The following is a 15,367-nucleotide window of genomic DNA, read 5'->3' as shown; positions in this document are numbered from 1 at the left end:
GTAGAATCACACTTTAATAACATCTCCATTGAGAATGGAACATACATGTAATTGTACCTCCCCCCATCATATCAGATAATCCTTCAACACTGATTGGTCATATGGTGATCTTCTCGGTCTTAACACACCAGAGAAATCGATCCAGAGCCGAGGGGGGAGGGGGGTTGTCATCAATAAGAATTTTCCAACAAGTTGTCATCTGACAACCTTCCCGGAATTTCATTGGTTGAGAAATACTCTTACTACGGTAACTATCAGGTAGAACAGGACTTGTCAGATGAATCATTCGACAAATTCTTTCTTGAAAAGCTCCCCCGATTTCTTCCGTACTTGATCCAAACACTCTGAAACACTCATTTGACTATCCAAACAAAGAAGTATTTCCTGAAATAATTACAGTACTGATGGGTAATGGTGATCTTCATGGTCTTCACATACCCCCAAAAGTAATCCACAGCAAGGTCTCCATGTACTCGCTGAAACGCCCAAATGCATGTCTAAACAATGAAGTAACTCCTCAAATTACTATTGTTACCTTATTCCTTCGATCATATCAGATACTCCTACAGCACCGATGGGTAACGGTGATCTTCTTGGCCTGAACACACCCGAGAAACCAATCCAGAGCCAGATCTCCCCTGCGCACAGTGCGAACGCCCCGGCACCTGAACCAGTCATTGAGGAGTCCCTCTTCGGCACAGAAGACACCTCCAAGTCAGCGTCGTCCAAGACGTCCAAAGAATCAATCCTGGCACTCTACGGGTCATCAAGTCAGAGCCAACAGAATTATGGTGTTCCAGGTAGCAAGAATTTGATTGAATATGAAGCGCTCACGGAGTGTTGCAAGAAAATATTTGCAATCAATTTCACAATTCTGGTGCAATTTTTGTCTCACCTGCATAGCAGAGTGAGACTATAGGCGCCGCTTTTCCGACGGCGGCGGCGGCGTCAACATCAAATCTTAACCTGAGGTTAAGTTTTTGAAATGACATCATAACTTAAAAAGTATATGGACCTAGTTCATGAAACTTGGCCATAAGGTTAATCAAGTATTACTGAACATCCTATTAGAGTTTCATGTCACATGACCAAGGTCAAAGGTCATTTAGGGTCAATGAACTTAGACCATGTTGGAGGAATCAACATCGAAATCTTAACCTGAGGTTAAGTTTTTGAAATGTCATCATAACTTAGAAATATATGGACCTAGTTCATGAAACTGGACATAAGGTTAATCAAGTATCACTGAACATCCTGCATGAGTTTCACATCACATGACCAAGGTCAAAGGTCATTTAGGGTCAATGAACTTTGGCCGAATTGGGGGTATCTGTTGAATTCCCATCATAACTTTGAAAGTTTATGGATCTGATTCATGAAACTTGTAAATAATAGTAACCAAGCATCACTGAACATTTTGTGCAAGTTTCAGGTCTCATGGTTAAGGTCAAAGGTCATTTAGGGTCAATGAACTTTGGCCGAATCGGGGGTATCTGTTGAATTACCATCATAACTTTGAAAGTTTATTGATCTAGTTCATTAAACTTGGACATTAAAGTAATCAAGTATCACTGAACATCCTGTGCGCGTTTCAGGTCACACGACCAAGGTCAAAGGTCAATGAACTTTGGCCGAATTGGGTTATCTGATGAATTACCATCATAACTTTGAAAGTTTATGGATCTGATTCATGAAACTTGTACATAAGAGTAATCAAGTATCACTGAACATCCTGTGCGAGTTTCAGGTCACATGATCAAGGTCAAAGGTCATGTAAGGTCAATGAACTTTGGCCATGTTGGGTGTTTTTGTTGAATAACCATCATATCTCTGTAAGTTTATTGGTCTAGTTCATAAAAAGTGGACATAAGAGTAACCATGTATCACTAAACATCTTGTGCGAGTTAGAGTAGTTTTCAAAGTCAGCACTGCTGCTATATTGAACTGAGTGATGCAGGTGAGACGGCCAGAGGCATTCCACTTGTGTGATCAATAGATCAATTTTAGCTTGCATAGTTAATTAGTTTAAACTCTGTTGAAAGAAGCAGATAGGCAATCGATTGAAAGACATGTGATTGATTTTTTGACCCCACATTGTTTGGGAAGTTTCTTGTAAAGCTCCAAGAGTGTCTCGAGCAAAATATGAAACCTCCCTGCTCAGTGCCCAAGGTTACAATTATCTCACAAAGCAAAAAAACTCCTTTGGGCTTTATACAAGGCAATTCCGTAAAAAAGTTAACCTTGTGGAGGTCTCACCCACATTTTAAATCTGCTTCATAACTTGATCAGCAAGCCATACCAGTTATTAGAGCATTACAACAGTTCTTATAAACTAAAAAATTAAGACAAATACTTTCAGGTAGGTCACACTTGAACACCTTTAAAACATAATTGCCCAAAACTCACATTTAAGAAATTGGCTGATATGTTTGCCAGCCAACACTGAAGGGATTTCCTATCATGCAAAACGAAAAATGTTCCTTGCCTTAATTGGGAAAGGAGTATTTAGAGATGTTTAATTCAAGGTTATCATTTTAGTGTTAAACTAACACAACACATACTTAGGGTTGTGATGCATTTAGGATTTTGGTTTATATGGACATTGTTTATATTATGTTGGGGGGTATATATACATCTTTGGCGTTACCTTCTCTTTTCTGTTAGAGTGACCGTCACGGGAGCAATTTTTTTGAACCTTCTTGTATTTCTGTGCAACCCTATGTCACTATGCTATGAAACCATTCCTGCCTTTTTTCACCTCAGGAGGTGTGTACATTCCATCGCAACAACCAAACCAAGTGATGAATGGTGGTATGCCAGCAACTCAGGGAGGTGTACCGCAGCAACAACCCAATGCAGGGTTCCCGCCGCAAAACAGCTACAACATGGGCATGATGGGTGGTGTACAGCCGATGCCAGGGCAGAACGTGATGGGCATGTACAACCCACAGCAAGCCCATTTACAACAGCAACACCAGCAACAAGCTATGTTTCTACAGCAAGTAAGTCTTGACTTCCATTGCCGTTTAACATATTGTCATATCACAGAGAAAGCTTTTTTTTCCCAAATGTTTATAGAATAACAAAGTGTGATGTCATGATGTCATGAGAATGAGCTGGCTGGTTCTATTCTGAGTCGCAGCTGCACATTTGTATTTGCAAATTTGGTTGTTCCCATCATTCTGAGAGTCGTAACAGGGCGCCGTTTGATAAAGCTGTTCGTATTAAGGTAAGAGCGACTTTAAGAACCACTTGTGATCCTTTCTTGTGGTAAATACATGGTGTAATGAATTAGCGAAGGTTTAGCGCCTGAGAAAGGATCACCAGTCGTTCTTAAAGTCGCTCCTAACTTATGAACGGCTTTGTGAAAAGGCACCAGGGCACCAGACCGCCTCGACATCATGGCAACTGACGACATAACTTTTGATACTCTTAATACTATTTCATGGCCATCATTAATCCATTAAATTCCGGAGAAAAATATCCACATAACTGATTATATTCAAGCATTTTTTTATTTGGATGGAGTGAAATTACGCAATTCATCAGTCATATTACTAGCCTGGATGATATGAATGGTTTTAAATGCTAACATCTTTGCTGTGCAATTAATTCTACACAATTAAAAATAAAATGAAACTGGCTTTTCTCATTGCCTGTATTGCTGTGTACTGATACTTCCTACGTCATACATGTATCATGCCCAAAGAGATATTCATCACATGGGGGCCGTTTCATAAAGCTGTTCGTAAGTTAAGAGCGACTTTAAGAACGACTGGTGAACCTTTCTTACGCACTTAACCATCGCCAATGAATAAACCATTTTCCCCAGAAAGGATCACCATTCGTTCTTAAAGTCGCTCTTAACTTATGAATAGCTTTATGAAACACCTACCTCAATCTCCCTTTTTTAAAGCCCATATATGCGACATTGATCCAGGTTTTGACCTCCATTTGAATACAATTAATTGCTTGTTCTTTTTTATTTCATATCCAAACCTAAGCAAGATTGGGATCTCATGTTTGCTTTAATGGATTTCCATGGTCCTGCAGAATTTAATTGTTTTACAGAAAAATCACCTACAAGCAACTGCGTTTTGAATTTTATGGAATCCATGTATTGGACTACAAATTTCTAAGTCACATAGCCTCATGGGGCACTTAGAGAAACTTATGTTCAATTACTGATCAAGGGTGGGTCCCAAAATTGAGTTTAGTGGGATGTTGCAAGAAAGATGAGTTGCAGTATTAAGCAAATCAACTTCAAATTTGTGCTTTAAAGGCTTATAATGCTTGATTTTGGGACTTACATATGTGTACTTGATTTTGAAATAGAATGTTAATTTCTTTCAATTCCCCATTAAAAATCATGCAGCTCAGACAATACATTTTGTTGTTATTGCAAGGCAATAAAAAAAACCCTAAATAATTGGTTTGAGTTGCTTCATTCATATCGACCCATGACATTTAATACTATAAAATCATCATAACATCATATATGAATAATTGCATGAGTAAAGACATCATAATGCAATGATTATTTTAAAAGGATTTGCCCACTTTACCTTCAGATGTTTTGTGATTAGTTGAATATCTATTGATTATTGCATGTTAGTGGTAAGATTGTTGAGACAAATATGTCTCGACCTTTCTGCAAATTAACAATGCAGGCTTTGACACATTATACCCAAAGACAGTGGTTTATTGCTGCGATATTTTTCAAATTTTATGTTTACATTGTACATGTGCCATTCACTATAACCCATGCACCATAACCCATGTTTTCACCTACAACTGAAACTTGTCACAACTCATTGCAGCAACAGCAGCAGCAACAACAACAAGCACAGGCTCAAGCTCTACAACAGGTTTGGCTGGTTTTCTAACAATTTTTCACTGTTTTTTTTTAGTATTTATTAGTATGTCTGGCTTCACAGTAAATTGTTTGTTCCTCTTTGTGTACACTATATGAGATTAGCCTTGGAATATAGTAATGCTAACTATTATTATTAGGTGTAAAACTAACAATATAATACAACAACAAATAACAAATTGAATGCTTGTTAGGTGCTCAATTCCTTATCTTTTATACATGTATATTAAAGTAAAAGCTTAATATCAAAGTGGGAACTTTCTTGCAAATTTTCCTTCAAATTTTGATAATTCAACCTCATGCAAACAGGTACATAATTATAATAAAGTCTGGTATTTAATGACGTTTGATGGATAAATGTTACAGGACTTGATCTTTTAGGACTGAAGTTATTTCAGCAAAGCTTTTCCCAATTTAGTATTTTTTATTGTTTTAATCCTGTTGTTGCTCCTTGTACAGTACTTGTGTTTTCAATATTGTTTGATTACTAACAACGCCGTATTTGTTTTATCACTGTTTTATAAACTTTTAGTTCCTTTTGTTTCTCACTTATTTGTCCGTCTAATTTGTATTTGAAATTCTATTCACAAGTAACCCAACAACACAATCTTGCTCCTTTTTCCAATCCCCAAAAATGCACCTGGTTTCCTCTGAATTACCCATAATGCAGCAGCAGCAGCAGTATCAATGGGAGCAGATGCAGCTCATGCATATGCAACAGATGCAAATGCAGCAGCAGTACGATATGATGCACCAGGTTGGCTTATGCATAATACAAGATGTTAATTTGCTTAACTCTTTCTCATGCATATTCATTTTGCAACCATGCATTTTCATGCATACAGTAATATTGGAATTCCACCCTGACATCAAGACAAAGTGTATGAAATGCAGAATGATAAAAGACATAATATTTTTTAAGGTTTATCAAAAACTTTCTCCTTGTAAGCCTGCATGCATGTAGATTATGTGATATATATATTTTTTTTAGACATTGAAAAGAATCAAATTTATACACATGAGATGGGAGAGCTGCTTGCATCGAATAGAAGAAAATTAAATCTTCAGAAATTGATAATTCTGTGATGTTGTTATATCTTTATGTCATTTATCTGCTTTTTCATAAAATCTTGCTTGACGTCCGGCAGAGTTCCAGTTCATTGCACTTTCTCTTGCATTTTTCTCTAAAATTCTTGCATAGTAAAATCAGTGATCTGTGCATTATTTCATTAACATTTACACTGTATGGCATTTAGTACCATTTATGAGCATGGTTGATTGCAAAACTTTAGTATGAGAAAACATTTCAATTCTTACATGTATCACGGTACAATCATATACCGAAGTAAAAATATTTCCAAATATATGTCACATGCCAAACTGTACATCAAATATGAATTTATAAAGTTTATATGTTTTCCATGTCGAGGAAAATTCAATTTCCTGTTAGTTATTGGCAACTTTGGAATGGTATAGTAGACTGTCAATATATTTTTTTTATGTTTGGATATACATTTTTTTTTATAGTAAAAATGCATGGACAAGTAACAATCAGCAGTGTATTCTAATAAAATGAAATTTAATGACTGCATCATGGGAATCTTCTTTCCCTGTATTCTTGTAGAAAATAATGTTTCAATATAAATCATCCAATAGAATCGCACTGTCTATGGGAGGTCCTTTCCAAGCTGATGTTAATGCATGTGCCCATGTGTGCTGGCAATTTCTAAGGTACTTGTTCTTATGGTACATGTACATGCAGGCTTGCTTCAACTACGTCAGAATACGTCACAATCTGCAATGATATGCATGCTCACTATTCACTGGAAATAAAAAAAAATCTCTCGAAATCATTGCCCATTGCGTCTACGTGTAATGTACATTAGCTTTGAATTTTGAAGAAGAAAAAAATGTAAAATATTACCCTTAGATAAAATCAAGCATGTTTGCTCAGTGAATTTGTCCGGATAATCTTTCCCATTATATTAGGAGTGGGCTATACATGGGTCAAAAATACTTTTTTTGTAATTTCAGTATGGGAACAGTTTTTTTTTATTCCTTGTAATGTATCTCAACATGAAATGACAATATTTTTTGTCTTGGGTCCGAGAAAAAAGTGTGCCGGGCCAAAATCCAAAATGGCCGCCAAAACCACCCAAAATGACAGTTTTGGCCACAACTTCTTTATTTGGTGGTCTTTTTCTTTGGTTTTGGTGTCTATTCATATGTATTTGGGGTAAGGCAATTTGTTTTTCCTATAATTAGTACTTTTAAACCATTATTTGTAGAGTTAAAAGGTAATTATACCTAAATTTTTCAATTTTTATAGCCTTTTTTCAGCCAAAAAGTAGATTTTATCATCCTGGGGTTCTTGGATATTAGATGATACGAAGTCAACAATAGCAAGCAGCTTCATAGTGCTATATGGCTTTTATTCCTCTACTATGGGTTTTTGGGTATTTTTGCAATATATCTCAAATAAAAAAAATGTTAATTATCCATAGGGGCTATTCAGTATACAATGTACTGTACATACTGCACTGCATAAATGCATTGGCCACCATGACAAGCCATGTAAAAACTATAGTGTTATACATGTAGAAATGAGCTCTTAGGTTTAGAATTAGATGCCTCAGAAATTGAAGATATTTTTTGTCTCAAAATCTGAGGACATGTTTTGTCAAATATGCTAATTCAGGGGGCGGAGAAAGGTAATTAATCCCACATCATGGCATTTACACTGTAGATATTCTGGGCCCCATTGCATAAAAATTTACCATTATGTTAACTTAATGGTAACTTACATGGAATCCTTGGTTCTGATTGGCTGTTGATCAACGTTAACATGATTATATAGTTACCTGACCCCATAAACATAGGCCAGTTTAATAGACACCACAACCAGGTAAAAAAAGCCTCCAAATGAAGAAGATATGGCTACATGTAGATATGTGATGTACGCATATGATATGTGATATTTTATGTGCAATTTACGTTGCTAGTTTCATCATGTACATCAGTTGACAAGCAATCAAATTCACAATTCACAATCTAATTTTAAACCTTAGGAGCTTACATGTATTTCTATGACACTATAGTTTATACACAGGCCTTGTCATATGTCATGGTGGTCAATGCATGGAAATATGCAGTGTAGTATGTACAGTAACAGTACATTGTATACTGCATTGCCCCTATGGATAATGAACATTTTTTTTTATTTCATAAGATATATTTCACAAATATCCGTAAAACTCATAGTAGAGGAATAAAAGCAATATAGCTCTATGAAGCTGCTTGCTATTGTTGACCTCGTACCATCTAATATCCAAGAACTCCAGGACAATAAAACCTACATTTGGCTGAAAAAAGGCTATAAAAATTGGAAAATTTAGGTATAATTACCTTTTAACTATACAAATAATGGTTTAAAAGTGCTCATTATAGGAAAAACAGATTGCCTGCCCCCTAAAACATATGAATAGACACCAAAACCAGAGAAAAAGACCACCAAATAAAGAAGTTGTGGCCAAAACTGTGATTTTGGGGGTTTTGGCGGCCATTTTGGATTTTGGCCCGGCACACTTTTTTCTCGGACCCGAGACAAAAAATATTGTCATTTCATGTTGAGATAAGGTAAAAGGAACACAAAAAAACTGTTCCAACAGCAAAACCCCAAATCACCCATTTATAGCCCACTCCTAATTATATTTCAATTAATTTTCAAGCTCCGTAGCAGTCTAGCCAGATTGACGATCAAAATATTGAACAATTAACATTCATGTACACAAGAAGGTTTTAAAAAACTAATACTTTTATTAGGTTCAGTTAAAAAACATGTTTCACATTGAATCCCCCTCCCCCCCCAAAAAAAAAGAAGGGAAAGAAAAGAAAAAAGGAGCTCTTAATATCAGCATCACTTGGTTATTTCAACCGTGGTATTAGCGCTGTCAGCAATAATACAACTCTAACACCTGAAAACTGCCAACTTACAAACTTGATCCAAATCCCATCGAAAGCTTTACGCCTATGTCCTCTTCAGACCGGCTTATTCAATTGGGGTGGTGTGCTGATTTTGAAAATCAACCTAACACCAACCCCAAAAGGTGTCAACACTGAACTTTAAAGAACCAAATGATCAGAGAACGAATAAAACTTACAGGGTGCACTGATATGTGAATCCCAGTACCATTACCAACCTTGTTTAGAGTTAAGGTGCCCCCCCCCTCACCCCCCCACACACCAGCTAGTGCTCAACACTGAAATTGATTGGAGATTTCCCTTCTGTCTATTGTTATTGTTCTGTTGATTGTTTTGATGTATTAAAATGAGCGTTATTGTTTCTTGCTCTGCATGTTTCATGTTCTTGTTCATTACAGTTTCTGCCACAGTCACTCCAATGAAACTTAAGTCCTGACTAATATTAAAAGCTATGGTGCTATTTCTAATGGCGTACCATTGTTGATTGGAGTTGTTTTTCATTGGGGTGACTTTAGTAGCACAAGCTTGTGTTTAATTGTGAGATTGGTTCCACGACATTTGCTCTGGCAACAATTACTCCATTGTAAATTCCACACACTAATAGAATGACCAACTTCAACCCAGGATTTAACACTATACCCTATCCTAAACCTAATTTAAAACCCTATTGCAACTCTAACCCTATATCTACAAAATAAAGCCCAGAGCAGTTGTTGTAGGAGCAAATGTCGTGTCACCGTGAGATTATATGACTGTGTGCTGCATGCTATGTTTTGCTTGTCGCATTTCTTGCAACTTTTTTCTTGTATTGTAGCTGAATAGTGTCAACTTTGTCCTGCTTCATGGTTGTTTGGGATGTTTTTATTTATTTTTTTTCTTTTTCTCAGTGAATAATTCTTGATTCTTTCATTCATTTTGTAATGTTTATAATTGTATAAATTGGCACATATATGTGATGTATGTATTTATATATATTTGTTTTTTGTCTGTTTTTCCTTTCAATATTTTGATATTCGATGTAGAAATTATTATGTATTTTTGTCATTGGTTTTATTATTTTTTTCTTGTACACAATTGTAAATCATCTGATGGACATGAAATCTGATAGAAATGTTTTCATATTGTTTGTATAGATAAAACATTTGAGAGTCAATATTACATTGCCCCACCCTTCTCTCCCCCTCCCTTCACACTTTAAGCATCATGGTTTACACTGTTACAGCTGTTTGATCTGCAGTTTAAGTACTGAATTTTAAGTCTTGCAAGGTGTCATGGAACCAAATGGAACCTGTTCTAGGTGCTATAATGTCAGCTTAAAAGGGATATGTCAATATAGAGTCAACAGCTTTTTGAACGAACAGCTTCATATGAAATCCATGACCACAATGCACTTGCAATTTTCATTGTACCCTCTATGACGTCTTGCAAAACAATTTCTTAAAAACAAAATTCAGTTGGTGTTCAGGAACGATCATCAAGTATTTTAGGAGATATTCATGAAGATGTTAATAATAGATGAATGAATCCACACATGTAGACTGTGCAGCCTTTTAAAAATACCATTACATATACATGTAGTATGTTTAGTTATTCGGTGACATGACATTTATTTCAGAGACAATTGCTTCTGGCTTTATTTCGTCTATATGGTTAACCGTTAGGTTTCAGGTTGCACAAGGGTTTTATGTTAGGTTTAGGCCCTAGGGTTTAGGGTAGGATAGGGTAATTGTTATAATAATAATGAAAATAATAATGATATATTTACCCAGGGTAGCCACGTCAGGTCCGAAATCTGTTCTTACAGCAGGCTCTGCTATTATCACCCAGCTAAGCTTGGCTACCTTCAGGTGCACACATCTTTTGGTATAGTGTTAAATCCAGGGTTGAAGTTGGTCATTCCACTAATGTATGGAATTTGCAGTGGAGCAATTGTCCCTGGAGCAAATGTCATAGACCCATTTCTTCATTACTGAAAATATATGTGCTTGTTGTCCATGCAATACTGTCGTGGGATTTTTGAGGCTATCCTCTGCTTCTCTTCCCCATTCTCATCATGAAGCATCTACCATTTCATGTTTTCCTTGATGTGATATTTTCATGGTGGTGGTGAAACACAAGTTTCCATAGACAGCATGGTTTTCAGGAATAGATATTCGGTAAAAAGGCATTCATAAGTGGGTGACCAGTCTGATCCTGAATCCATGGAAACCGTAATCAGGGCCTCGCAACACAATTGCTACATCGATTGCAGGCTTGACTTTCACCATTGATTGTACATTGCGGTCAATGGAATCAATCGAAAAGATATTTTTCTACGATGATTGCTGATCTTTGTGTTTGAGGGTCCCTGATTTCTTTTTAGAAAATGAGTATATTAATGATAATAATTGCAAATTGAATTGAAATAGTGTAGATTATTACTGCACACACCAATCAGATGCATTACTGGCCTTGATTGAGAAAGTACCTGTCTAAAATTTAATCTCTTTGGACCACAGAAATTTGTTGGACTTTGGCAAAATTTGACTCTACATGTATGTATATATTAAACACATGTTTGCATGTGCTAGGGGCCATTTCATAAAGTTGTTTGTAAGTTAAGAACGATTTAAAAAGCGACTGGTGATCCTTTCTTATGCTCTAGGCCATTGCCAATGAATATACCATTTACCACAATAAAGGATCACCAGTCGTTTTTAAAGTCGCTCTTATGTACAGCTTTATGGAACACCCACCGGGTCTGAAAAGACGTTTGACTTTAACAAGCAATTATTAGACCTAGGAAAAATTGACTTCAGCAGAGTTTCCTGTATTATAAGATGCTATGCCAATGTAGATCATAATTCTCTCTCTTTTCCTCTGAATTTTTCTGTAGGTCCAAGCACAAATGCAGAACATGAGGGTGGGCGGGGCTCCAGGAACAATGCCTCAGCAGCAGCAGCAGCCCGGTGGATGGGGCATGCCCAGCAATAACCCTCCCCAGCCAGCTACGGGAGGAATGCATGGTGGCTTCGCCGGTGCACAGCAACCCATGGTCGGAGCGGGCGGAGCCGGGGCTGGATGGGGCGCCACCGGCATGTCATCAGGACAGACGCTGAGCAGTAACTTATGGAAATGATGATAGCGGGTGTGCGCTTGGTCAGCGACATAGTGTGTGTATGTATGTAGGTTTTACGATAGAGCTTGGATACGCCCCCTGCTGCTCTGTTGTATGAGCATGTTGAGAGTGGAAACTCTGTCTACCATCGCCCTTGTGACCATCAAATTAACCTTGCCCTATATGGATACAGTAGGCAGCAAAGAATGAGTTAAACCGTTTACTACTTTATCCTGCATTTTTATAAGCTTTGTAGAGGGACCATCCTGTTCTGGTAGAAGACAGGTTAACCCGTTGACTACTGAGTCCTGCATTTCTTAGAACTTTCCTATAGGGACCATCGGACCAGTAGAAAACGGGTTGACCTTTTGACTACTGATTCCTACATTTCCTGTAAGCTTTGTTCAGGTACCATCTGATTCCAGTAAAAAACTACTGAATCCTGTGTTTCCTATAAGCTTTGTAAAGGAACCATCTGGTTCCAGTTGAAAACAGGTTAACCTGGTAACTACTGAATCCTGCTTTTCCTAAAAGCTTTGTACAGGAACCACCTGGTCCAGTAGAAAACAGGTTGACTTGCTGACTACTGATTCCTGCCTTTCCTATAAGCTTTGTACAGGAACCACCTGGTTCCAGTTTAAAACAGGTTAACCTGGTAACTACTGAATCCTGTGTTTCATATAAGCTTTTTACAGGAACCGTCTGGTTCCAGTAGACCATAGGTGAACATATCCTCATAGTTGCATGTTCTTGGGCAGGTTTGATTGCGATGTCGTAGAGAACACATGTTTACACATTCCTTTGATAGTAAACTACTTTGAAATACCAAATGCCATGACAAACAGCATAATTCATTTTTATTCCTACTCAGAAGTCGGTCATACGCAGCTACCCAAAGCCAATTTAATGCGCTATCATTTTACTGCATAATCCTGATTTACAGTGTAGGGTAAAAATAAATTATTGGGGTTTACCATGACCTAGCTTTTTTAATGCAGTTTACCTCGTCATGATCGGGTAAGGCGGAAAGCTTTGCATGTTTGGATGAACACCAAGACACTTTTGAGGCCATTTTACGAATATTATATGAGTACTATAACTGCTGGAAAGAACAGTGTGACACAGTGTGTTCATAAAGTGCACATAAAGATGCACATACGGCCAGAAGGCGGGTTGACGTGTTTGCATATGCTCACAATTTTTTATTGTCAGACCGGATTGAGTAAAAAATGACAGCTTGACCACTGAACTAGAAATCGGTATAATAGCAAACAATAGCTATTGCTAAACAGACAATAGAAAATGTTGATTTGAAAAGACAGGCACACGTGTCTCTTAAAAAGTTGTCATGGATAAAGAATCTCAAAACGGGTTTCAGTTTACTTCTGGTGTGTGTGTATACGCACCAAATTGCAGGCTGGAGGCCGGTGTCGGAGGCGGTTTCCAACCCAACGCATATGTATCTTGGGCCTATGTGAAGATGTGATACACATGGGGCTCGGAAACGGGGCTGCCTGCACTTTTTCCCAAAACCGAGTACAAAAAACGTTAAAATGACCATCAGGGGACAGTTTCATCATCATTTTTGTCTGACAAGATGTCAGATCTGACATCTTTCCTTGATTCTGATTGGCTGAGAGGCACTGTTACTAGAGTAACTGTCGGATAAAATGGACTTGTCGGAGAAAACGTCCTACAAGTCTTTTCATGAAACGCTCCCTTGATTATGATTATTTTTTGCGCGGTCAGCCCCTGTACTTTCGGCACAGCCCCCACCCCCCACTTTCAAAACCATTCTGTGGCCCGTGATACACACTGTGGATACGCTGTGGGACACAGTGTTCTTTCCACCAAGGACGAGACCTGACAAACGCATGCCATTGGACATTGGGTGTGCAGAAGTGTGTATCTTGTCTCTCATGTAGTAAACTGTATGTAATAGCTCTACTCAATTTTCCAAAAGTGCAAAGCCTTCCACCTCTCCCCCCCCCCAATATTCATATTATGAGAGTCTATTATATATTGTACAGCATATCTAAGACAAGTGTGTCAGATAGAGTGTGAAAGAGGAGAGAGTGTCTTTTTGTGTGTGTGCGTGAGTGGAAGAGGGCAATGTTTTTGTGCATAGAGATGTTTATACAAAAAAATAGAGTACAGAGTCAACCTGTTGAATTTTGATTGTATCTGTGGATAGGCAATATGTTACATGTATCTATTTAAAAATTTGGTTGGTTAGATTACCATGTATGTCCTTTTTTAATAATAGATTGGACATCCGATTGCAAATTATACACGTTTCTTCATAGGTGTTAACTGACAGTTTCTGTAGAAAGCAAGCTGATGTATTGAAACGAAAGCTTTTTTTAATAAATCATTAAAAGAGCTGGTGGGTTATGTAGATGAAATACAAAACAAACGCTTGTCAAGTGATTTTTATGTTCCTCAGCTACAGAGAGGCCAATTGGTCTTTCCATTTCCTCCCCCTCTATTCCGGGAAGTATTTCAGCCCTAACCCCCCCCCTCTAGAATATGATGATACAGGTGATGTACAGGCTTAATTAGATATACCCCCCCCCCCCGAATATGATGAAACGGGTGATATACAGGCCTGAATAAGACATACTCACCCCCCCCCCCTCCCCCATCTGATGTATAACAGTAATGCTTTCAATATAATGTTCAGTAACATTCCAACATACTATGTATTAAATGTACATGCATATAATATGTAGATTAGACTGAGCAGAGTTTTGAGAATTCTTTCTGTTCCACAAATGTTCGGTATAGTGGTTCAGACCATCTAGTTTTATTCAGAGATTTATTGTCCGGATATAGGATATAGTTTCACAGAGCAGCTTGTTTGTGATGTACGCCAAGAAATGTGGGCCAATCTGACAGGGTTCCACACCAACACCTTTTTCCTACTGGTCCAACCTACTCGTGTCGGACCAGTAGATACCCAGGGGCCTGTTGCATAAAACTTTTTACCCGAGAAAACTCTGGTAAATACTTAAAACTAAGGTTAGTCTGATTTCTGCCATTGACTTTAACACGGGGCAATAACTCCGGTAAAAACAACCTGAGTTTTCTCAGGTAAAAAGTTACATGCAACAGGCCCCAGATTTTCAACTTTTTACTGGTCTGAACCTAAAATTTAACTGGTCCCCCAAAATAAATAAAAACATTAGAAATTATTATGCTGTTGTTTATTGATTTTATCCCCCCCCCCACCCCCGAATACAAATAAACAGTACACACAACATAATTCATGAGCGCAATTTCTCGATTTTGGAGAACCATTTTTATAATTTACAAAAAGAGGAGAAAAGATCAATTGTATCAGTTTGATATATTTTTACAGGTCATGTCGGACCAGTAAATCTGGGTATTTCTGAAAAGGTACTGGCCCAGCAGCA

The 15,367-nt window shown here is 37.6% G+C and overlaps 1 protein-coding gene across 3 annotated transcripts in view; it reads left to right on the top strand.

Annotated features, from left to right (window-relative positions):
* The window catches only part of LOC121430639 (stromal membrane-associated protein 1-like), a 29,271-nt gene extending 15,792 nt beyond the window's left edge, over positions 1-13,479 (top strand). Inside the window, exons 7-11 of one of the 3 annotated variants that reach the window (XM_041627958.1) lie at positions 558-800; positions 2,764-3,002; positions 4,821-4,868; positions 5,544-5,630; positions 11,730-13,479. In XM_041627958.1, coding sequence (XP_041483892.1) covers positions 558-800; positions 2,764-3,002; positions 4,821-4,868; positions 5,544-5,630; positions 11,730-11,972 — 860 coding nt within the window. In that variant the 3' untranslated portion in view covers positions 11,973-13,479. The remainder of the gene's footprint in view (positions 1-557; positions 801-2,763; positions 3,003-4,820; positions 4,869-5,543; positions 5,631-11,729) is intronic. The other 2 variants (XM_041627959.1, XM_041627960.1) reach the window with 2 other exon arrangements.
* The last annotated feature ends 1,888 nt before the right edge of the window (positions 13,480-15,367 follow it).

This window comes from Lytechinus variegatus, chromosome 17 (assembly GCF_018143015.1).
Source record: "Lytechinus variegatus isolate NC3 chromosome 17, Lvar_3.0, whole genome shotgun sequence".
Taxonomy (NCBI): domain Eukaryota; kingdom Metazoa; phylum Echinodermata; class Echinoidea; order Temnopleuroida; family Toxopneustidae; genus Lytechinus; species Lytechinus variegatus.
This window is presented reverse-complemented; position numbering and strand designations above follow the sequence as displayed.